At 39.0% G+C, this 25,589-nt stretch overlaps 2 protein-coding genes across 14 annotated transcripts in view; one reads left to right on the top strand and one right to left on the bottom strand.

Moving 5' to 3' along the window:
- LOC140685731 (uncharacterized) overlaps positions 1-25,589 on the top strand; it is a 340,524-nt gene that overhangs the window by 17,616 nt on the left and 297,319 nt on the right. For 5 of the 10 annotated variants that reach the window (XM_072937849.1, XM_072937848.1, XM_072937852.1 and 2 more), the window contains one exon: positions 16,649-16,831. The exons of 4 other annotated variants lie outside the window; for them this stretch is intronic. The gene's annotated coding sequence lies outside the window, so the exon portion shown is untranslated. Of the gene's footprint in view, positions 1-16,648; positions 16,832-16,961; positions 17,037-25,589 lie in introns of all 10 variants that reach the window. One more of the 10 variants, XM_072937851.1, reaches the window with a different exon arrangement.
- THUMPD2 (THUMP domain 2 tRNA and snRNA guanosine methyltransferase) overlaps positions 1-25,589 on the bottom strand; it is a 39,353-nt gene that overhangs the window by 1,749 nt on the left and 12,015 nt on the right. For 3 of the 4 annotated variants that reach the window (XM_006211488.4, XM_072937837.1, XM_072937836.1), the window contains 5 exons: positions 25,051-25,103; positions 19,921-20,008; positions 12,789-12,860; positions 12,190-12,304; positions 5,312-5,420 (listed from right to left, as the gene is read on the bottom strand). In XM_006211488.4, the coding sequence (XP_006211550.1) occupies positions 5,312-5,420; positions 12,190-12,304; positions 12,789-12,860; positions 19,921-20,008; positions 25,051-25,103 (437 nt within the window). Of the gene's footprint in view, positions 1-2,534; positions 2,705-5,311; positions 5,421-12,189; positions 12,305-12,788; positions 12,861-19,920; positions 20,009-25,050; positions 25,104-25,589 lie in introns of all 4 variants that reach the window. The other variant, XR_012059092.1, reaches the window with a different exon arrangement.

Here is a 25,589-nt window from a genome sequence, read left to right as displayed (position 1 = left end):
GAGGAGAGGAGGGGAGTTCTGGGTGGACTGTGCTGAGCGTGGAGGGGATGAGAAAGGCCAGGGCTCAGGGCAGAGATTCCAGTTTCCAACAGTAAATGGGAGATAAAGACATAATGGTGGATGAGATCGCTGGGGTGGCAGCACAGAGAAAAGACAAGGGGCCAAGGAAGAGACTTAACATTCAAGGCAGGACAGAGGAGGAAGAGCCCATGAAACAGAGCCTGTGCGAAAATCTGGACAACAGTGATATCATATGGTATTTGTCTTTGTCTTTCTCTTTCTGGCCTACTTCACTTAGAATGACAATCTCTAGGTCCACCCATGTTGCTACAAATGGCATTATTTTATTCATTTTTATGGCTGGGTAGTATTCCGTTGTATAAATATAATACAGCTTCTTTATCTAGTTATCTGTTGATGGACATTTAGGTTGCTTCCATGTCTTGGCTACTGTAAATAGTGCTGCTGTGAACATTGAGGGGAGGCGTGTATCTTTTTGAATAGAGTTTCCTCCAGATGTATGCCCAGCAGTGGGATTGCTGGATCATATGGTAAGTCTATGTTTAGTTTTTTGAGAATCTCCATACAGTTTTCCATAATGGCTGTACCAAACTGCATTCCCACCAGCAGTGTAGGAGGGTTCCCTTTTCTCTACAGCCTCTCCAGTGTTTATTGTTTGTGGACTTTTGAATGATGACCATTCTGATTGGTGTGAGGTGATACCTCATTATAGTTTGGATTTGCGTTTCTCTGATAATTAGTGATATTGAAAATTTTTCATGTGCCTGTTGGCCAGTTGTATGTCTTTACTGGAGAATTGCTTGTTTAGGTCTTCTGCCCATATTTGGATTTTTTTTTCTTATTAAGTTGTATGAGCTGTTTATATATTCAGGAAATTAAGCCCTTGTCAGTCTCATCTTTTACAAATATTTTCTCCCATTCTGTAAGCTGTCTTTTTGTTTTGCTTATGGTTTCCTTTGCTGTGCAAATGCTTATAAGTTTAATTAGATCCCATTTTGCTTTTATTTCTATTGCCTGGGTAGACTGCCCTAAGAGAACATTGCTAAGGTTTATGTCAGAGAATGGTTTGCCTATGTTTTCTTCTAAGAGATTTATTGTGTCTTGTCTCATATTTAAGTTTTTAAGCCACCTTGAGTTTATTTTTGTGCATGGAGTGAGGGAGTGTTCTTGCTTCACTGATTTGCCTGATGCTGTACGGTTTTCTCAAAACGACTTGCTGAAGAGACTGTCTTTTCTCCATTGTATATTCTTGCCTCCTTTGTTGAAGATTAATTGACTGTAGGTCTGTGGGTTTATTTATGGGCTCTCTGTTCTGTTCCATTGGTCCATATGTCTGTTTTTCTGCCAATACCACACTGTTTTGATTACTGTAGCTCTGTAGTATTGTCTGAAGTCTGGGAGAGTTATTCCTCCACCTCTTTCTTTTTCTTCAGTAATGCTTTGGCAATTCTAGGTCTTTGATGGTTCCATATAAATTTTATTATGATTTGTTCTAGTTCTGTGAAATGTGTCCTGGGTAATTTGATAGGGATTGCATTAAATCTGTAGATTGCCTTGGGCAGCATGACCATTTTAACAGTATTGATTCTTCCAATCCAACAGCAAGGGATATGTCTCCATTTCTTTACATCATCTTTAATTTCCTTAATCAGTATTTTGTAATTCTCCGTGTATAAATCTTTCACCTCCTCGGTCAGATTTATTCCTAAGTATTTTAATGTTTTGGATGCGATTTTATAAAAGGGATTGTTTCTTTACTTTCTTTTCCTATTTCATTGTTAGTGTAAAGAAATGCAACTGACTTCTGCATGTTAATCATGTATCCTGCTACCTTGCCAAATTCTTTTATCAGTTGTAGTAGTTTTTGTGTGGAGCTTTTAGGGTTTTCTATGCATAGTATCATGTCGTCCACATATAGTGACAGTTTTACCTCTTCTCTTCCAATGTGGATCCCTTTTATTTCTTTTTCTTGCCTGACTGCAGTGGCTAGGAATTCCAAGACTATGTTGAATGGGGCACTGTTTTAAATGCTTTGTATTATATATCATTTAATCTTCAGAATTCAAGTATATTCTCAGCATAGCCATTTTGCAGATGAAGAAGCTGAGGCACTGTGGTTTTAAGTAACTTGGTCATAGAGTAAGTTTGAAAAACTGTGCAAAGATGTTCAGAGCATTGTTCTTTATTAAAATGAAAAAGTGGGTGTTACCTAAATGTCCATCCATAAGTACCAGCTACATAATGGTATATATGTATAATATATGTGGCAGCCACTGAAAAATACAATGTACATTATAACAACTGATCAGAAAAGAGATTCATGACATATTTTTGAATGAAAAAAAAGCAGTTTATACACTGCAGTAAATTAAGGATGATCCTATTTATGTGAAATTGAAAACATGTATGTATTTGTGTATATGTACATGGAAACACGTCTAGCAGGATATTCACTAATTTATTTATTGTAAATTTTTTTCAAATAACAGGGAAAATAAGAAAGTAAAAATCACCTGAAATCCTGCTACTCAGAGATGAACATATTGGATAAACTGTCCTTCCAGGCATCTTTCCATGTTCGTATACACATAATTTCTTATTAAGAAAGCTATTTAGAAATTAAAAAGCAACATTTCCCAAGTTGTAGTCCTCTGAACACTAGTGTAGTATGAGAGATTATTTCCTATAAAAACAACAAAAATTATGTGCAATAAGTTGGGGAAATTCTGTATCAAACAACGTGAAAGAGATTTCCCTTTTGCATGTGAACCTGCGTGATTAGGGGTTGATGGTACAAATTCCCAAATTATTTGAACTTGGAAGGCATGAGGCCTTAACCTTCTACCACTGTCTCCATTCCAAGCAGTCCAGTAAATTCATTGTTTTTTTGAATACCCTTTTTGCTTCACTGTTTACTCAAGATGTACTCAAGTTGAGTGTATGTATAAAGCATGGCGTGGTCTTTTTTATTCTTTGCAAATTTCTAAATTTCACTGAAATCCTGCTTCTTCCATGAATCCACCTCGAGTCTTTGGGGATACAGTGACTTCCTCCTTCAAGCCGAGCAAGCTGATTTCTAATTTTGCTCATGTTTTACATGGTTATATTAGAGAGGAAAACTCAAATATTATACTTGTCTGAATTCCTCACTGCACTTTGCACGCATGAGACTGTTACTGCTGAAATAAATTAGGGGAGGAAATAACTGAGCCAGGAGTGTGTAGCTCACATCACCAGAGCAGTCATCTGTCTGATGATTTAAGAGTCTGAGGGCATGTTCTTTCTTAAAGAATCCAGTGCTGTCTTACCTTTAGGGCCAACTATGAGCAGGTTTACTGGCCTCTTATATTTTTTCTTATTTTTGCTAACAACATTCCCTCTCCATTCCCTTCCATTTTCTATTTAGAGTCTTAAACTATTGGTAAACCACTGGGAAAAAAGTTATGTTGACTTAGATAAATTTATATATATATATATCCCCACCTAAAGAGGATCTCAAAAGGATCGGAAGTGGCTTAAGCTAAAACAAAGCAAACAGTTACTGAACACTTTCCAGGTGCCCAGCACCGTTCGAAGAGCTTTAAGTCCACTGGCTCCTCAGAGCAGTGCTGTGCAGTAGGTACTGTTATCTAAAGACGAGGCACAGAGTGGTTAAGCGACGTGCCTAGGACGGAGGAAGTGTTAACAGAGCCAGGATCGGTGCCAGGCAGTCAGGCTCCGAAGCTGGGACTCGCCACCACTACACTGCGCTGCACTGCCTGCATCAGCCTCAGACCAGAAGAGGGCAAAGAAAACCGCAAATGTGAAGGGCAGGTGGCAGGGAGGCTTGGTCACAGGAGACGGGAACGTTCCTTTTGTCCAAATATGTTAACCTCGAACTGATCCCACCGAGATACTCAAATTATGTGGGAAATCTGGAATATCTTCCTGTTTCCCAGGCAAATATTTGGGTTTACCGAAACAATGTGATGACAGTCATGTCTGTTACTGTCTCATTTCCAGCTACCTAGCATAAAAACCAAAACTGGCCTAGAGTAAGTCAGGCTGGTATAATTTTACTAATGCTGAAAGGACTGCCTACTCCAAACACTGCCCTCCACTGCCTTGTGGACATGTGTAAGACATGCAGCACTAGACCGAGGGATGGTAAGCCACCATCTCTGGAAAGTTCCAGGTTAAGTGTAAAGTTCCACATTCAGTCCAATATGCTCACACACACTGGTATCTCACCATGAGCGGGCTGAATAGCATAGCTGGTGAATAGCTCAGTAGGCACGAAGGCTGGGGTCGTCAACCCTGGCGCTCGACAGAAGCAGTTCAGGAGCCCTTAGGAAATACTGACGCCCAGGCTCCCTCCAGACCAATTCAGTCGGAGCCTCGGCCGGGAGTGGCGGAGAATGGGCAACGGTGTTTCTCAGAAGCTCCTGAAGTGATGTTAGTGTGAAGTCAGGGTTGCAGAATCTGCTCGAGGGGAATGTGCTGTCAGGCAGAGGGGAGTACGGGAGCTCAGAAAGTGTCTAACTTGTAGGTGTGGCCCAGAAAGAAGATCCCAGGTGACAGCAGGGTTACCTGCAGGCTCTGCACCATGGATGTTGTCCTGCACCACCAAGTGCTCAGTTGACACAACTCCATACAAACTGACCCCTTATCCATGCCCTTTCATTCCTCTACACATTGTAGGCTCTCTCCTCTATCAACTTAAATGATCAGGAAAATACCTTTCAGGCCACACTGTTTGAAACTCTCAGAGAAATACTTTGAATTATATTCTCCGAGGCTTACCTTAGAAACACAACACAAATGGCATCTCTTCATTTTCAAATCACCATCAACAATGGTATTGTCCATTCTATGTGACTCAATGTTCTCTGTGGAAATTCTGTTTTGTTGTTCGGTAGCTCTGTGATCTTGAGAAAGATAAACTTTCTGGGTCCCAGTTTCTCACCTATGAAGTGTGGGGGATTCACACACAGGAGGCAGGGTTTTGGGGAGGATTAGAAGTAAGTGTGTAAATTAACTAGCTCAGCGACTGAAAGAGAGGTTACTATTTTAGATACTCAAATTTCAGTCAACAATGAAAAAATACTTTTTTTTTTCTGAATAAAAGTTACAGTGTAAGATGCTATGGAATAACTAACTATTTAATTATAAACTTCTGATTTGAAACCTTAGAAAATTAAGCTATAAAAACTATGGGAAATTATTAAAATGCAGTCAAATCTTAACTGAAGAGCTATTTTGGTTAAATGACCAATAGCTCAAAAATCATGGAAATAAATCCACAACTTACCTTTCCATTTCTTGTAGAATGCTTTTGATGTCTTCTCCTAACTTAAACTTTTTCCCAAATGGAATGTCAGAAATAATAGTATCGACACTTTCTGAAGGCAAAGGCAATTCTGAAATACAAAAACGATAGAATCCTATTACAGTAAGTTCAAATATTTAAAACCTAAATATGAGATAATTGAAGTACACAGGATTATTTTTACATATTAAATAAAATTTAGGATTACTAATATTGTTTTAAAGAAATTACAGGATCCTGAAAAGCTTTCAGAATCACAGAGAGATGGTACAGTTGTTGTGTTCTGTTCTTTGAAAAGTAGTTTTTCAGGTATAATAAAACACGACATAAGTTAAGCAGATTTTTTAATTAACCAGAAAATTCAATTCTTTAAATACATTACATGAATAGAAAGTTGCTAGATCCAAGAGGAAATATATTGTCTAGAAAAACCTTTTACAAAATTACATCTATAACTTTCACTTCCCTTTTCATGGTTATATATAAAATTTTGCAAGTGTAGATCTATTTGTTTCTAAGGAAGATGGTCCCTAGCTTTCACTGTATTTTTAAAGGAGACCCAAAAGGTTAAGAACATCTACTTAAGTCCAAGACTAGAGAAAAGGCTAAACAGTCAATAAACAACACAATGAGCATCATCACTAAATAAAATTAAATACAGTGTTCAATTATTGAATCTAAATTTCTCAGCTTTACATTTTATTCTCAGAAATTAGATTACCATAAGGGGATACACTCAACCTTAACTTCCAGATTTTCTGAGTACACTTCTCACTTTCTCTTTATTTTATTTCCATCACCATCTAAAGTAAGTTAGGTCAGATACTTTCATTTTGGACAGCATCTAATTCTATAGAAGTCTAACAGAACTTAAATAATCTTTACTATTCTGAAGACAGTATAAATTTTTGTTGGCAGGAAATTTAAAAATTAAACAAAAAATCCTGCAATCTGGGAACGTCTAATGAACACTTGTTAATCTTTCCTAGTTCTGACCCTTACCCCGAGGTTAGCAGGAGAAAGAAGAGCAGGTTGTTAGAAAACAAGTAACAGGATAATATTCTGTCAGGGCTGGGCAGGAAATCTTTTTTCTAAGGCATGTTTTAACTTCACACACATAGCTTTAGGGTATTGATACAGGACACATCTATTTGCATACTATACACTATACTGTACTGAATACTGTGACGATACTTTTTGCAAAACTACTAAAGACAATGAATAGACAAGGAAGGCGATCATGGTTACCAAGTGTTTTATACCTGAGGAACCATGCAGTAATTTATTCCTGAGACGGAGCCCAGGTCTTTTGCCTACACACACATACATTAGTTACCCATGTGCAGGTTTGGTAACGTTTTCTCCCCTTCTGGTTGGTCTCTATTTTTATTTGCAACTTTCCTACTCTGTAACATATAATTTGCTGAACTGCTTTTTAGAAGTTTTTAGGAATCATTTTAGAAGTTAAAGGAATCATTTTAGAAGTTAAAGGAATAAAACTTCACCTAGATAGAAGAGAGTAATCTTTTTTTTTTTTTTTTTTACAAAGTTCTATAACTGAGCAGTATCATCTACCAACACAGCGTAAAGTAACCCAAGCTTCTGTTGACGGGGCCGAGAGTGCAGACTTTGGTGTCAGATGGTGTGCATTTGGCTCTGCCACTTACTAGCCATGGGACTTTGGGAAATTATTGCTTCAGTTTTCTCATCTGTAAAATGGCATAAAAGTACCTATCTTAGAAGTGAACAAGTGAGAAACTTATGGAGAGTATTTAGAACAGGGCCTGGCACAGAGTGAGCACTCGGCTGTCAGCTGCTGTGGTCATGATTTCCAGCGTCCTCCGTGATGCGTATAGGGGAGACAACGGCCAGGTGGAGACTAGTGGGCCGGATGGAGCCCTTCAGAGAAGCTCTGCAGAACATAGCAATCCCTTCCCACGGCTGCTCAAAGCTAGGTAGGACATCTACTTCTAAATGGGCCTCTTTCCAACTCGCCTTCCCTTGAGGGCAGTAGTTCTCAAGGTGTGTCCCCAGGCAAGCGGCATCAGTACCACCTGGGAACCACAAATGCAAATTCTCAGGCCCTCCTTAGCCAAACCTATTTAGTGTGTTATCAGAACCAACTGAAGGGCTTGGTAGAACACAAGGTTGGTCCCACCCGCAGAGTTTCTGATGCAGAAACTCCTAAAATCACGAGCATCTGACCCATAAGATTCAACACAAAGTAAAGTCTTTTAAATTATTAAATATTTGAACTGCCTGTGAACGAAGCATTTGTAACTAAGGAGATAAAATTCTGAAATAGAAACATAACTCAAAACAAACAAGTAGAAAGTCAGCTCTTTTTTGCATCTCTGCAGGATGATTCAAGAACATGAAAAAAAACTTAAATACTGGTATGTCTGAAACAAAAGAAGTGTCCCATTTCCTCCTTCCTACTGGGAGAAAAATGAGGAAGAACTGCTTAAAACCAGGGTTATGGCCCTAAGATGTTTTCTTCCAATAGGTTTTAAAAGCCTTAAAGGTATTTTTCCATGTATATACTTAGACAAAAGACTAGGTGAACTGAGGACTTCTATAGAATTGGGCACACTCTTCCTATTTCCTTCCATCCTGCTTTCTGCTGTTTGTTATTCTTGCCATCGTCCAGATTCATAGCAATGGCATTCTGTCCTGTAATTCCCGCTTGTTCAAAATCAGTTGTATATTTGATTCAATCCTCACGACTAGTCACTTTACCTTGGCTTTCTCCATTTTTCAGTTGGTTCGTCTCTTAAATGTCTGGATTTTATTAATTTTTCTCCCAAAAGTGCTTATTAGTGAAATGTTGCCTGAACTTTTTTATATTTGAAAGTATCTCTGTACTAAAATGACATCTTGGTTGGGCACGATATTTTTGGGTCACACTTTGCCTCAGTAACCTTATAAGTAGCCACTATTCCATTGGCTCTTGTCTGTAACTTTCTCTTTCTTTCTGTCATGGCCAGATTTTGAAGTTTATGGCATTAGATTATGCCCTTTCCTTGTCTGGTTGCTGCTGGTAAATTTTTTCTTTCTATTTATGCTATTCTTTTTCTTATCTTATTAAATATAGGAGAATGCAAATACTTCAGTGAAGTTTCAATCTGTTTTCTTAATCTAGAAGTCCATAATTAGTCTGAAATATACAAAATGTAGTCTGGCTTCTGGATCTGGTCACCATTTAATTTACAGTTCAGGCAGAAACATTGTTGAGAACAAAGGGGTTAGAAATAAAAATAAATTTCTATATAAATAACAAATAATAATATATTCTATATTTATATTTATAGAATATATATGTATTTATATAGAATATCATATATTCTATATTGTCTAACAAATTGGTTTATTATGGTGAATCTAAAGACAACATATCTGGCACAATGAATTTTTTTTTTAATACAAACTTTAAAAAGTATCATTTAACATTAAAAATAAGCGAAATAATTATTTTTGGTCTGTATTCATATACTGATCAGTTTCTCAGATGTATCTGCTTAGATGTATCTGCTGTCATCACTGGTATTTTTCTGAAGAATGTAGTACTTTTTTCTAAAATATGAACTTCTAAATTTTTTTAAACAATTGCCTGCAATATTCTTCAAAGTTTCATTTTTATGTTTGATAAACTTATCTGGAAATGATATTTTTATTTGAGAAAACAGTTTCTCTATAGGAAGTAATGGTAGAGAGCTGAGAGTAAATTCTGCTAAATGGAGGAGACTGTCAGTCCTACTTCTTTCACAGGGAAAGTAAGTATTTCAGCCCTTTGGTTCACAGCTTCTGTATTCAGAGTGCCTTTGACAAATATTTTCATAACACAGAACTCAGCTAAGTTGTCTCTATTATTTTAATTGCTTTACCAAATTCAGAAGCTATAAAATCTAATAAGCCCTTCTCAATTCCATTCCATTCCACTCTAGAATATACATTTATCCAATTCAAATTAAGGAAGCCTTTAGAAGGTTCTCCCCATGAGACTATCCAAGACTATATTTACAGAATTCCAGAATAAACATGGTGCATTATTGAGCTCTCACAGCTTTGTTCATTTCTTCCTTGGTGTTTTTAGGGGTAGATTTTTAATGTCCTGTTGTCAGTTTTGTTTTTAGTAACTATAATTCATCAAAAATTTCAAAAACTTAACTTTTTTTTGGCACTCCATTTGTTGAATTCTTGGATTACAGATTTCCAATGAATTCTGGAAAAAAAATGCAACCACAGCAAGGCAACTTCTTTAAAGTAGCAGTATAATGTATGATACTCTGGGCTGACTTACAATGTAATTCTTCAAAGGCTTAAACATTTTAAACCCAACTAATGACAGGCAAACAAATAAAGCATTTTCTGTCATGCCGAATTTTTTTTTTTTTGCATTTAGTCATCTTTATCACTGACGGTCTGCAGTTCAGTTACTCTGTATATATTGTAAAAACTTTTGAAACAGTCTTTTATATTTTGATAAGTTTCTATTTCAATTCAGAATGTCACAGCTTGTTTGGAGGTAACTGTGAATTATGTGGGTACCACATCAAATTCCAAGTACATTTCCATCTCATAGGTTTCTTTATTTAGTAAGAACGTTAATTTTTGCCATGATGCTGTGGTCTACCAAACAATGTGTAAACAGACACACAAGCAGTGCTGAGCTGAATTTACAACAGTATTCACAATAATGAAAGATGTTTCATTTCTGACAGAAAAAAACTTCCTTAATTTCCTAGAATTGGGGGGAGAAAAGCTAAATCACTACTGGAATTGACTTAGCTGATTTCCCTTTGTGAAGCGTCTGCTAACACCGATATAAAACTGGCAACATGTAACTTTCTGCAGAGGTCTTCTGCCAATGGAGCCAACATATTAACAGATAAAACTTCATTTTGTTTATGTACGTAAGAAAACTCGGAATTGTAAATGAGCAAAATGAATTTAGAAGAGTGGTCATTTGATCTAAATGAAAAGTCATGCTTCATAGAGTGATATTTAAATGCATTTCCTTCAGCTGCATGTGCTAAATACTTAACTTTGGACTTAGTCTCCTTAAAATAGCACCTTCCAGAACTCTAAGCATGTCATCCTCAGAGAAAGCCTCTCTTCTCTATTTGTACTCATTCCCTAGGTGATCTCAGGGATTTAAATGTTATCTACACTAGTGATGCCCACCCTCTCCCCTAAACTCCAGATCTGTATACTGAACTACTGTTTGGCATCTTCACATGGTGTCTAATAATCATGCAGAACTGAACAAGCCCTAAACTCCAACTTACTCCCCCTGCAGTTTTCCGCAGCTCAATGGAGGGTAACTCCACCCTCTAGCTGCAGTCAGAAGGCCCAGCATCATTCTCGTTCTTTTCTTACCCGGATCACTGCAGTAGTCTTAACTAGTCTCTTTGTTTCCATCCTTGCCCCACTATCATCTATTCTTAACTTGGTAGTTAGAATGATCTTTCAAAAAACTAAGATGTATTGACTACTTGGTATCACAGAGAACTTTTTTTTTTTAAGACACTTAAAAAAAAATAACAATTAAGCTCCATTGCTTGTTTTTAAAGTGAAATCTTATGGGAAATGATAGAAGCATAAAAACTGGTAAAAGTGGTGTTGGGGGCACAGCAAAGGAGTGCTTCCTTCCTCATGCTGCCACGGCCCTTTGGAGACTGTAGAGGGTTTGGAAAAAAAATCACTGCTCTAAAGCTACTTACAGAGCCATTCCATCCTTTCTTGAAGGTCTCAAAAAACAGCTTTCTTAAAGAAATTAGGGTGTATGAAAACTTGATTTCGGTCTAATCACTCCTCAGCTTCCTTTGGAAACGTGTGTCTTATGCAGAGTTCTGTTAGAAACCTTGACAGGAAGTCTAGAAAGAGTTACTGGCAGCAAACGAGATCTCAGTCAATAAGACAGTCTTTTCTTAGAGGATGCTTTATTATGCACTTATACAAAAGTCATCCGAGTATTTTCTTCTGGTTGATAACTCATCTCTGCTACTTTTCCACTACAATGAAATTTTTTTAAACAATATTCTGTTCCTTTAGATTACAGGTTCCATACTGGGACCTACCCATTACTTCTTCTCGCTCTGACAAGGGAATACAATTTTCTTGGCTGGGAATTAAGGGTGGTCACTTTTAATGGAAAAAGGTACTTAGGGAGAGAAAGAAGGAATGTGAGCCTTTTCTAAAACAGTCTAAGTCCCATGGCTCTTAGGGAAATATTATTTTGGGCTCCAGAGACTTGATTCTTCATCATGTTTGCAGATTCCTCATTAGTGAACTGGGGGTAATGGTGTCCCTCTACCTCACAGGGTGACCGGCTGTCCGGGTTTGCCCCAGACTCCCCCAGGTTTAGTACTGAAATTGGTACTGGTTTAGCAAACTGGGGTGGCTGGGTACCTCGCCTTCATACATCATAAGAATACCGAGGAACAAAGGCGAGGAGAAGGTAAGATGACTCAAAACATTTCATATAGTTTATTGAAAGATATCCAGAGAGCTTTATTATTATTATATTGTTCTCTTTATTTTATGCCTGTATTATGTGATCTCTGGTTATGATACGAGAAATGGTTCAGATGCAACAAACATATCTTAAAAAGGCATGCTTTTACTTAAATGCTTAGGGAAACTACATAAATATTGTTCCTGATTGAATTTTTTGAAAAATAAAAAAGTTACAATTGTAATATTCAAAGTAACCTGAGTATTGGGCCCATAGATATATCATCACACGGTATAAAGAATTCAACCTTCATATATGGGAAGTGAGTCTTGTTTTATATTATGATTTAAAATGTATTTACATATGTTCATTATTCCAAATGTTTGCATTTTTAATATCTTACCTGTAACAGAGGCTTTAATCAACTCAATTTTATCCTTAAGGCCTGCAGCTTTCAGATTGTCACATGCACCTAGTAACTGTGAGTCACTGACATCAGCACCCACATAATACACGTCCTACGAGAAAAGAAATTCATATTATAAGAATAAATAAACCCATCAGACATTTTAGAGTCAAGAAAATCAACCTGCATTTTCTCAAATGATGACAATGAAATTAATAGATTAATTTGTTAATTTATGTTAAAACAAATTTAGAATATTTCTTTAAAATGATATTCAGTAGCAAAAAACAAAAGTTTTTGTTAAAAGTGTAAAATCTGTTAATATTTTACAATTACAGATGTCTAAGCAATTTAGGGATCTGTATAATCGAGGGCATGACTAATTACAGGAACTCTGTCATAAGTTCCTAAATTTATCACAGTACTTACAGAAGGAGCGTAGCAATTTAGTTAACCCTTCATAATCCATCCTGACTACAGTCAATAGCAACCCATGTGATTAAAAGTTCATCCCCAAACAGAAAGTCTACCTGTAAGTGACACACGCACACTGATTAAAATAACTACACGCTTGGTCTGCCAACTTCGGAACTTACTGGCCATTCTTTAGCAGCTTCCAGAAGTATTGTTCCAAGTCCACACATTGGATCTAAAACAAATGCACCAGCCTACAGACAGAAATATTGACTTGATATTACTAAACCTATTATAATAGGTATTATACAAGAAATCTAAAAAAAAAATAAATCTAAAGCTTGAGGAATCAGTATTTCAGAGTAAAGATTCCTTTTTACACTTTATTACATTTTAGGTTAAAGCCCTAGAGCAGGTGCATGCCTGGCAGCACAAAGATCAGGAAGGAGACCAGTGTGGCCCAAGCACAGTGAGTGAGGGGGCAAGGTGGCGATTACATCAGAGAGGTGGCCAGGCAAGGAGGAACAGCCCCCAAGTCCTCAGGGTTAAAGCACCATGTAGCTCAGGCCACATGCCCACAGCATCACACCTGGGGCTGCTTCTGCTCCTCACTCTGGAAGCCAGTGACAAAGCGGTCACCATGTAGAGCACTGCCATCAGTGTGGCAGAGGGAAGGAAAGCATGTCAAATGATGCACTGGCTCTGAGAGGTGCCATCTGGAGGTGACATACAACACACTTCCCCCAACATTTAACTGGCAGGTCAGTCACATGACACACACAATTTGAAGAAGCCAAGAAGTTGTCATCCTATCTGTAGCCGGGAGGAGAACAGGAAATTTGGAGAAAAAACTAGTAACTCTCCCATCTGGGGGGTGGGGGTGGGTCAAATCACATCAGATCCTGTAGGTGTTATAAGGATTCTGGTTCTGTTCTGAAGGATGGGAACTATTGGAGGGTTTTGAGCAGAGGTGTAACATGACATTACATTTCAAAGGGATCATTCTGGCTGCTCTGTTGAGAGTGGACCACAGAGGGGTTAAGAGTGTTACAAGGAGGCTAGTTAAGGAATCCAGGTGGAAGTGATGGTGGCTTGAATAAAGAGTGCTACTGGTGAACGCAGTGAGAAGTAGTTGGATTCTGTGTCTATTTTAAAGGTGGAACCAACAGGATGGATTGGATGTGGAATGTTAAAGATTGAAAAGGTCTGAAGTGACTGACGGTTCTGACCTGAGCGTCGGGAAGACGAGTTGCCTGTTACTGAGCTGGGAAGTGTTGGGGAGGAAAAGCTACACAGGAGACAAGAGTATATAGTCCTTGACATGTTAATTTTGAGATACCTCTTAGACCAAGCATGGATGTCAAGTGAGTCATTGGACATAAGCATCGAGTTCAGAGGAGAGGTTCAGGCTACAGATATAAATTTAGATGTAAATCAGGAACAGTGGTTGTTAGCCAGTTTATGAATGGTATTTAAAGCATCAGAACTGGATGAGCCATCTAGGAGGCGAGAGAAGTTAAAAAAGAAAAGTCTATGGGTTGGACACTGGTGATCTAGGAACAGATGTTTGGTCAGTGACGACGCAGCAATGCATATGGCCAGCAGCTCGCCCTGGCACAGCAGCGGAACCTAGGGAGGGGCTCCCACAACAAAGTGGACACATCCACTTCAAGAAGGAGTGATATCTGAGTCCAAGTGTGAACAGGTTAGAAAGGTGAGCATCTTCAGCAGAGTGTCGGTGATGAAGCCCTGACGGAAGTGGGCACAAGGGAGAGTGGGAAGAGGAGAAGCAGACACCAAATACTCACAGTGAGCTACAAGTCTTCCTGTGAAGGGAAGCAGAGAAGGGACGGTAGCCGATGGAGCATGCGGGCTCAGGGGAGGGTTATATTTTTTTAAGTTGCAGTCTATTACAGCATGTTTACATGCTGATGGGAATAACCCAGTAGGGAAAAACGCCCTGAAGTAGGCAAGAGGGAATGGAAGCCTGGACTCCGGTGCTGGAGACGAGGACAGCTCATTTATTTACAATGCTGACAAGGCGGTGGATGTGGGCGCAGGTTCCAATATGCTGGTAGACTTGGTGAGGAGAGCGTGTTAAAGTCCTCTTCTGATTCTAACATTTAAGTCAAACAGGAAGCAGGAGAATGAAAAGCACCAGCAAGGAAATGACTGGAATGATAGAACATAAAGTTTAAGCTGTGAAAGAAGACTGAGGACAGGTGGTGAGGAGGGTCAAATGACTGGAGGTCCCATAGGGTTAAAGAATCGTGTCAGGGAACAAGAGGAAGTGGATGGGAAAGAGAAAGAGGTTAAGAGCAGGATTCTTGAAACTGAGATTTTCTGGAAGGTATACCCTTCTGGGGATGATAAGGTCTGGGATGTAACTGAGGCAGGTCATCAGAGGCAGGGAAGCCAAGACATTAAGGGATCAGACCACACAGACTACACAGTGTCCAGACTACAGTGGACACTGAGATCATAAAGAGTTCTGACAGGAATACAGGTCTATGCTATTACAGAAATGACAGGAAGAGATCTGCATATGACCTGGGCAATCTGACAGCGAATGCCTCTAAGGCAATGAGATGTGGGGCAGAAGGGGCAGTGGGGGGCAAGGCGGACACCTACCCCACCTCCAGGCCCAGGGGTCCCTTGGTCTGTCTACAGAGGAGGCCGAGCGCTCAGTGACAGCCAGGTTTCAGCCAGAGCCAGGGGGTACCTGGGGGAAAGAAACAAAATGTCCTTCAGGAAAGGGACAGACTTTCCCTGGGTGCTAAATTCTAAGGTGGGAATCATATGGATCCCCCAGGAAGGGGCAGAAAGTCACAAAAAGAATGAAGATGTAAATGGTAGTTTTGTTTAAAATTAATAGTGGTATCAGGGCTAATTTTTATTAAGATCTTAAAATGTACCAGACCCTGTGCTCTTTCTCCCCTGAGGTCCCCGTTCAATGAGGTAGTCTGACCTCAAGTATCTTTCAATCTCTTTATTTTACTGTAGGACCTTTTCAAGCCATGACATTTGGGTACCAGGCAGAAGTAGAGATGTGTTTCCATCTGCTTAAAATAATAACTAACTTGATTTTCCTTACTTGTTATGACATATAGGAGGGAGAATGGTTTACAGTACACATGAAATGTATCTGACGTCCCCAGGCTTAACTTTCATGTTTTGAGGCACTGGCCTCCCCAAGGTCGAGCTGCTTGTGTGCCGCTCTGGGTACCGAGCTCCAAAGAGGGGCCTGGGTCAAGGCTGGACACAGAGATGACTTAGCTTACACTGTGGGTCATCACTGCATCCCCTCTGCAAAAACACTCTGCTGTGCTACGTCTTACCCGCTTTAATGGACCCTCTTTGTTGGTAGTCACGTTTAGAGCAACAGTTTTTACTCTAGGTCCTTGCAGGGCAAACTGACAGTAAAGGAAAATTTATTGAGTATTATCTGTGGATTCTTTTCCAATCATTTACTTTCTACTTTTCTGAAAAATGTATGTCTACATCAAGGTAAAAGTAACATTTCAAATTTGTGGGTGGGTAAATAAATTTATGTGTAAATACACACTGGTGAAATCACTGGCAGTTTGGGAAAAAATGAATTGTAATCATACCCCCTTCTCCTTATTAAAAGAAACTGGACCTAAAGATTTAAATCAAACAAAACAGAAAATCATAGATTCTGGGAACGTGGTGATGTGGAAGTAGTTCTTTGCTTTTTCTCTCAACTCCAAGCTATTTACTTCTTCTGAGCCAAGTGATGCTCAGAACTAGAGGCACCTGGCACTGAGAGAAGCCCTGGGCTCTGCTGTGGTCCCAGAAGGAGCCGGTGTGTGGCTTCCTTGCCTTGGGCTGGGTGAGTGATCGGAGACCATCACTGGAGCCCAGAAGGCAGGATCACTGGAGCCAGGGAAGAATCTGGCCTTCCCAAACCTGTGGACCTGCAGCGAGACCAGTGAACAGGGTGTCCCAGCACAGCTGAGAGTCTCCTTACACTACCAAGCCCAGGGGTGCCAGACATCCGCCTGCCTTTTACCACTTACAGGATTCCGGCCATTTAAATACCTTACTGCCCACTCTTGAGCCCCACTGAGCCAACCAAGAAGAACAACGGCACATCTAACGGGAGGAGGTCCCTCAGCAGCTAGAGAGAACACGGGCAGAACAAACAGAATGCACGTCTGGTGAACAGAACTACTGGAGGAGACAGATAAGCATCTGAAAAAAGGTAAGAGCTTCTAGAGACATCACATAAAGCGCGTGCGCACACAACTTCTCAAACTAAAAAACCCCCATGATTTTAAAGCTAAATGTTCCAATAAATAAAGCAGAGCACATCTCTATGACTCTTGTTATAGCCTGGAAGATAATGTCCAAGAATAACTCAAAGTGCAGAGCCAAAATATAATGAGACGGAAACCATGTGAGAAAGGGTAAGCGACTTGGAGGGGAGATCGGGAAGCTCAACATGTTTGTAACAGGAATCCTAGAAGCAGAAAAAAGGAAGCAGTTTAAGGTTAAAGTCACTAAAGCAAAATAGTTAAGGAAATAATAACTAAATAAATAATGGATGAAAGAGTGCCTAAGCTGGAGGGAAAACATGATTTTTATAATTATTATATATTCTATAATAATATATAATAATTATAATAACTATAATCATTATTACTCTTGGGGTCCAGGGAAGGCTGCCCCATAATATGTCTCAATGACACATTGATTATTTTGAATTAAAGTGACTTGAGAAACAGCCAGTAAAAGAGAAAAGATATTTTTTATAAAGGCACTCTGACCCCCTTATTTCCTCCTGAAATCAGAAAATAAATCTCCCATGTGAAGGTGTCCCCCCTCTACCAGGATAGAAAGCATCCTTATCAACACAGTTAGGGAATTCAAGGCTAAGAAAGTTGTATGAAAAAACACTGTTACTTTGTCACTAGTCTGCTACCACAGCACAAGCCCCCTTGTTTCATTAAATCTTCACTAATAATTGTTTCTTCGTCTAAAGATAATATATAAATAGCTTGCTTCGGTCACTTCAGGGGTCCCATTTCTATAAGACTTCCATGCATATGAATGAAACTTGATTTTTTTCTCCTGGTAATCTGTTTTATGTCACTTTAATTATTAGATCAGCCAAAAGAACTCAAGGGTGGGAGGGGGAACTTCCCTCTCCCCAACATCACGAGGCAGAAGTTACCACTTACACACTCTCTGTATGCTAGGCACTGCTCTAACTACCTGAGAAATGCTAATTCACCTAGTCCTCACATGACTCTATGAAATTATTATTTTCATCTTGCAAATGAGAAACTGAGGCAGAGAGATGTTAAGTATCTTACCTCACGTTTCGCAGCCAGTAAGTGGCAGAGCCAGGATCAGAACTCAGGCGGCCCGCTCACTGAGCTCTGGGCTGAGTAGAAAAGACACTTACATAAGTATATCCTGGTACTAATTCCTGAACTTCAGAGGAGTCAAGAGGAAACCCCCACCAGCTTACAAGCAGGGAGAACAAGGTATAAAGGAAAAGAAAAGTCATCCTGGCACCAACTGCACACCTGTGACACTGGAGCTAACAGACAGCGGAACAGCGCCTACAGACCGCTGAGAGAGAAGGACCGCAGGCCGGGAACCTGGCGTCTAGTCAAGGGGGCGTCCCCAGGATGAGAGGAGGACATCTGAGCATGGGGAGGAGGCTGACAGTATATTGCTCAAACACCACACCTGAGGAAAGTACCTAAGAAAAGACTAACCAAGCAACAAATAAACCAGAGCGAAGACCTTCAAAGGGAGAAAGACAAAGCGAAGAACAAAGGCAGGAGCCATGCCCCTCACACTGCACCTCTGCGTGTTTACACAGAAAGTGTGTGATACACACTGTATCTTAGTGACTAAGGACAGCCTGTGTAGTGTAGGTGCCGGACAAGAACTTTTGTGATAAGATCTTTTGTTTGTTTGTTGGGGAGGGGGGTAGATAATTAGGTTTATTCATTTATTTACTTATTTATTTTTAATGAAGGAACTGGGGATTGAACCCAGGACCTCTTGCATGCCAAGCACACGCTCAACCACTGAGCCTTGTATAATAACTTTTGAAACAAAAGGATTTACTTTAAGGGAAATTCTGATACATAATAAATAATTTAGTTCACTCTAGTAGTTGGGAGTTGGTCTCATTGAAGGGAGGAGTAAAGGTGGGGGCAGGAAAAGAGAAAAAAGTACCCTAAAGTCTCATCTTAGGATAGGGGAGAGGAGACAGAGGGGGACGATTAGGGTGTCCTGGTGGTGAAAACAGTGTCTTGGCAGAGAAAAGAGTTGATGTCTTGTTTTAAAGTAAGAGAAGAGTCCTATGTGTTTAAGGAGAGCTGGGGGAGGGAACCATTCATAGAACAGAATGCAAAGTAAAATCTCCAGCCTCAGTGACAACAATGAAATAACATGATCAAACTAACAAAAATAAAGAGTAAACTGTAACAATTATAAACAGAGTGAAACAGGTCACAATACTGAATTCTTTCATTGAAAGACAGAGGCCAGCAGAGTGGGTTAAAAACAGAGCTCTGTGTTTGTAAAACAAAGAACCCACTGAAAGCAAACCTGAAAATAAAGTAGTGCCAAGAAGTACTGCAAAGGAAAATGCAAAGAGAAAGAAGAGTGACAATGTTAATAAGATGTGGTGAAATTTAAGTTTAGATTCACAAACCAAGACAACAAAAATTTTACATAACAATAAAAAGGCACAATTCAGGATGAAGCAGTAATAGTCGGATATATATACCAAACTACCCAGCAGCTAAATGAGGGGACAACTAATAAAAATGAAAAATCTTTTAAAAAATGTGATAACATAGTAAGTTTCAAAATACCACTTTCAGAACTGAGCAGATAGTAAAATAGTTAAGTAAAGATACAGAGGCCATTTCTTGACCAAAAAATAAAATTATTTTCTTATGTCCATGGGCATTTGCAAAAATTGATCAAGATCTTGGTCACAGAGGAAAAACTTGAATTTTAAGAAGAGGTTGTACAGGCCACATGATGGTGACAAAAAAAATGAGAAGTAATAAATTGTAGCGATCTTTTGACTCAGCTTTTTCATGGCCAAAATACTCTCAGAAGTTCAACGATATATAAAAACATATCACTGCAGTTCATAAGTGTAATGGCAAGAAAAAAATGAAAAGAAGAAAAGAAAAAAAAGGGATAAAGAAAAAAGAAAAGAAAGCAACCAAGATGTCCATCAGTAAGAGACTGTGCGAGTTAATTATGGAACGGACCTTGCTTTTCTGTTGATAAGAATGAAAACATCTTCTGTACCTTAATTTCCGCGAGACAGGCCATTGCCCAGGCTGTGGTAGATCTCAGCCCTGCTGTCTTGATGTAAGCTCTGCTGGCTAAAGGAACCCTAAAGGTCAAGAACACCCAATGTTACTGTATGTTAAAGAAAATGATATAAACAAAAATAATTAACCTGTTCATATCGGTAAATCATCTTTACATGTTCAGACAACACACACTAAAGTATTCCCCAAGTTAGAGAGTACTTAACATTTATTACACAATTACTTTTTCTAACTAACACCATATCTAACCAGCCAGTGTGATATTTCAGAAAGGTAAAATATTTAGACAACTGAAATTTAAGCCCTTATGTGTTTAACTTATAAAAATGTAATCACATGGGGGAAATCTCTCTAAAGTGTTCACACACTTCGCTGACTTCTCACAGGGAGCAGACCTTGCCCATTGATCTGGAGTCTTCCCAGGAACGCTGTTCCGTGAACAGGGCTGAACGGATGCTAACCCTCAGAATATGTTTTCTATAAAGTCCCTTTTGTAAGTTTGCTTTTTGCTCATTTGCATCTTTCTCAAAAGATGGGATGAAGCATGACGTTGCACTACCTAAAATAACGTACTGACTGCAGGGCTGGGGCAGACATCTCCCCAGTGAGTTCACTGGTCTCCATTAAGTATCACTTCATACTTTGTCCTCTGCCTCATCATTGCCACTATCAGTGTTTCCAGATTTCATAGAATTTTTCAAAATATTATTTCTATGTTTCTAATGCAGTGAACAAGCATTGCCTTGGACATTTCAATGCACTTTTCTATTTCGTTTATACAATCTGTTGCTAAGATGTAAAGGTCTGATTTTAACAATTAGTGCTTGGTTGTTTTGGGGGTAGACTTGTTCCAAACCCACTAAGGGGGCTCTTCCACTAACACGACACAAAGCCATAGTGTTTTCCAAACCTTATTTCCTTTCATCATTTTCTTTCTCATCTTTCTTTTTTTTTTTTTAAGGTTTTTCAGGAAATAAAAATTCACATTGTAAATAGTACTATATCCATAGATTTGGAATTGGGGATATAAACTTTGCAGGCAGAAAGACTATAAAATATTTGGATCAGTATCTTACTACAGAACACATTAAAACCCAGATTGAGAGATTATTTTCACCCTAGATACACACACACACAGGAGAGAAACAGTCTGGAAAACTTTCTTTGTCCACGTATATCACAAAGCGCTTTCCTAAGCATCAGGGATTCATGCAGAACCTTTGGAAGTTTTGACCGTTATGCACATGTTTCTACTAACAGGTTTTATTTTATGGGAGCCAACTCTATTAGTATGTGACAAAAGTGAATGCATTCTTATTTTGTTTAAACTTGGGCAAAACCAATCTGCTATCACTTCAACAAAAGGGCCCTGTCATATCAGTATCATAAAATTATTCAAAGGAAGGAAGTATTCAGAAATAAACTCCATAGAAATAAAAATAATTCTCTACTTTCATAGGATCTGGTTAATGTGCTTAATCAGAGTTTAGCTGGATGTTACCATAATACAAAAAAAAATGTGGTTTTTGATTCTCTTTTCCACATTATGCATTTCTTCTTCAGTCTCTCACATGCCATCCATCACCAAGTTGAAGACATTCTCATCCAAAGCTCTAGCCTAGATGTGTCACCTGAGTCCCAGATCTTTGTCTTCAAGTGTGTGTTTGGACACCTTTTACCTGGAGGTTATTTAAGCACTGCAAAACTTGCAGATATCAACTAAGCACACTCTCCTTTCCTTGTAGTTCATACCTCAATACATTTCTTCATTTTCTTAGGCCACTTACCATCTATGTACTGGGTCTGAATCTACATCTCCAGCCTAGACTTGTCACCTGAACCCTAGGGCTGTAACTTTAAGTATCCACCTGGGCATCTTGCACTGAACACACACTACTTCCTTTCCCCGCATTTTGTATCAGTGACTGACTAGTGTCTCTTAGTTGCCCAGATCAGACATCTGGAAGTTATTCTAGGCTCCTTAACTTTTTCTGGAGTTCATGGCCTCTATTGCGTTGCCCCCACCTTTTGCCTTAGTTCAGTTCTTCAGCTTTCACTGCCTGAACTACTGTAAGAGTTTAACCACCTCCCCCCGCCTTTCCTTTTTATTTCCCTTCCACTTTAAAATATCATTTCCCTGGTAATTTTTTAAAATCACAAATCTAAAATTATCACTCATCTGCTTCAAATTCTTACTGCTTCTAGAATGAAATCCAAGTTATTTAACACGGCTTACAAGATCCTTGGTGAACGGTTCCTAATCGTCCAGTCTCATTTTCTCCCACTCTCCCTGTCCCATCTATGCTGAAACTACGCGCTGTCCTCCGTGTACCTCAAGCCCCCTCCACCCCCCTGCCTCTGCACATGCAGTTCCTTGCTGGTAAGATCTTCTCCTCTTGTCCACTTACCTGTTATTCTCCATTTAAGTGATGCATTAAGTGAAACTCCTCTCTGTTCTTTTGCTCACCTGTCCTCCATCAGTTGGGTCCCCTTTTCTAACTCTAGTCAAGCACTGATCACATACCTGTTCCACCACTGGACTGCATCCTTTGTACTCAATAACCATCTTACTCATCTTTGAATATCAGATCTCTAGCACAATGTTAGATATCCAGAGTAAGTACTTACTATCTGTTTCAACTGAAATCAATAGAATGAATTAATCTTACTCTGGTAAATGCTTCTCCCATTCCTTCCCTAGTTGCTGGTCTGTTGAAAAAGTAAAATGGTTGAAATTTATTCAACATACTGTATCCTAAAAACAGTAATCTCGTTTTCCCCTGTGCTGTCTCATTTAATCCGAACCACAAAGCTGTGAAGTACACACTACTCTTTCCTTGATTTTATAGCAGAGGGATGTGATCACATGCTCGACCTTGCAGAGTTCTTCTGTGGAGAAGGCAGACTTGAAGTCTCGGTCCTTACCCCCGTGCCATCCTGTGCCAGGCAATGTGTGCGGCGTGGCACAGCGGACACAGTTAATGCCTAAGGAGCTACTGATACCCAAATGCTTCTTTACTCAAAGAAGGAAGAGCTCCATCCAAACGTCTTTAGGGACTACTAAGATGTACATTTTTCTGTATCCCTCACACTCCATGGCTGCTCCACACTCCCTTCCACCACTTCTGACTTTCCTCTCTCATCAGGGTCACCAGGCTGCAGCTCCTGACCTCCATGTCACGCCTTCCATGCACTGCTGTCTGTTGTTCAAGTCTTTATACACCCCCTGCTCCTCACACACCGGCCAATTGTTCTTTTTAGCCAACACGTATCATGACTGCTTCCTCCCTTCACTGAGGTAGTCAAACTGACTAATCGCAGAGCATCTAATGTAATCTTATTTTCAGCCACTGCCCATTCAGGGCCTGAGCCTTAACTTTCAGACACGCACATTTTATTTGTCAACTTTTAGGTATGTTACCAGAGGTGCCATAAGCATGACTTCTTGAGGATGTCTAGCAAGCATTAAATAAAATTGTACTCTGTTTAAAAACATATAGAAACTTAATAACAAAAGCATAAAATTTAGTATGTTATATATAATTACAAATTAAAAATGAATTCTTTCATTTGGTACTAAAAATATAAACACATTCGTGCTACCTCCGTCAGCACTGCTGGGGATGAAATGTTCCTCATAAACCAATATTCTAGATAATTAAGCTCACCCTTTTCTGGACCAAAGTGTTAAAGACTATTTAGCTGCTTTATGAATCCTTCTAAAAATATATTTCCTATTTAACTGTTTTACTAGTCTTCCTTACCCTTGTCTCGATGACCATCAATAACTATACTAGGGTGAAATGTGGCCATCTTTCAGTTTTCCCCACCTTTCCCGTCAACTACTATGAAATTTAAAAAACCCAAGTAGGCAAAATTGTTTAAAAAAAAAATCAAAGAGTTTTACAAATATTCTGCAGGGTTAGGGCCTAGGACTTCAAAAGGCACTGGAGTACGGGGCCCTGGACACCTTTTAGGTGTAGGTGTGAAACAGCAGGTTAGGTTTGGTCTGGGAGAGTTTATAGGGAGTTTGGGTGGGTAGCGGCCAAGGGAAACCAATAGGGCATTGAGGCAGGTGATGACCTCATGTCTGTTAAGGTGACGAGAAATATTATTTAGCTCATGATTTTCGTAATGCAGAGGCTAGTGGAGCTACTGTATAACTAGCATACAGCAAGAACTTGAACATCAACCATGTTCTTAGCAGTGTGCTGATCAACTGCTACAGCTTGCTGTTTGATAAAGCTATTACAGTGAACTTAAGCATTCTTTCTTTACATCCTGATTGAGGCTTACACATGCCTCAATGAGAGCTTAGGGTACATGAGGTATTCCCATGGGACTTCTATGATTTTTTTTTTTTCTTAAAAAACATTCCATGCCTAGAATCACCTAGAAAAAGGGTATCTAAATCTCTTTATACTATGTAAACAGGGCTATGCGTATAAAATGTTTTCAAGATGCCAGCATTTACATCCCACCAAGAAACTGAAAATCATTATTTCCATCCAACCAGCTCCTTCCTCCCAAAGCATCTAGAAAAGTACTAGTTGGACAATAAGCGTTCAATAAGTATTTCTGAATAAGGAAATGAATCTTTTGCGTTTATTATTACATAGTACCCAACATGACTAAGGAAAAAACCTGAAGAATATTTTAAAAACTGGAATCATGCTCTCCACCAAAAAAAAAAAAAAAAAAAAAGAATAATTGCAATAAAATTTGAAAAATATTCAAGGTGAATTTTAAGAATTGGGCTGTATTTTCTATTTTAATCAGAACTCCAAGATACCAACAGACTAAAATTTTTAACTTAAATGTGGGCCTGTGAAAATCATTCAGTAACAGAAATAATTAGTTATAATTTTCAGTATGAATCATGTAATCAGTGGACTACTGTGATCAAATCTTTCACAGCTCTACCTAGTCAGATCAAGTCAGATCCACTAGCCTCCATGAAAACACTTGACTGGCTCAAGCAAAGAACTCAAATGCCTTTAGCCCCCTCTGACATCAATGTTTCATACTAGAAATACAAGCATAAAGTTCTTAATTTTACAAACTCTCCTAGGGACAAATCTGAAGCTAAGAATACAATATCTACCTGAACATGGGAATTCCCACCACAGAGTAAATGTCACTTAGATGTATAAAGACCTGAAAAAACAAACATTGAAGTTAGAATGGAACAGGAAACGCACGACCAAATTATTGACAGTTTGAAAGCTTCCATTTTGAACCTATATAATCTATATTTTAATAAGAGATTCCAAGGTTTTATTTGTCATTTCTGGGAAAATATTCCATAATATCTTTTCTTGAGCAGAGGCAAAGTGAATTTTAAGCACACATCATAGAAAAATTCAGAGATCAGTTTGGTTATATTGAGTTATACTGAGAATTGTGAAGGAACTCAAGATAAACTTTCTTCCCAGAGATTCTCTGAATGACCCTAACTAAATCAGATTTTTCAACATTTTAGGTTAGAGAGGACTATCTAAATGTGCCCTGATTCTAACCTCAAATAAGACTTGAGGCCACAGTTGACAGAAAACGTTCTTTAGGCCGAATATACTGTAGCAAGGGTGACCTTTTCCCTCCCTACCATCTCTAGGTGAGCAGTCTGATTGAGAAATAATTGAC

This window comes from Vicugna pacos, chromosome 15 (genome assembly GCF_048564905.1).
Source record: "Vicugna pacos chromosome 15, VicPac4, whole genome shotgun sequence".
In the NCBI taxonomy this organism is placed as follows: domain Eukaryota; kingdom Metazoa; phylum Chordata; class Mammalia; order Artiodactyla; family Camelidae; genus Vicugna; species Vicugna pacos.
Note: the sequence above shows the minus strand (reverse complement) of the source record. Positions and strands in the feature narration are given on the sequence as shown.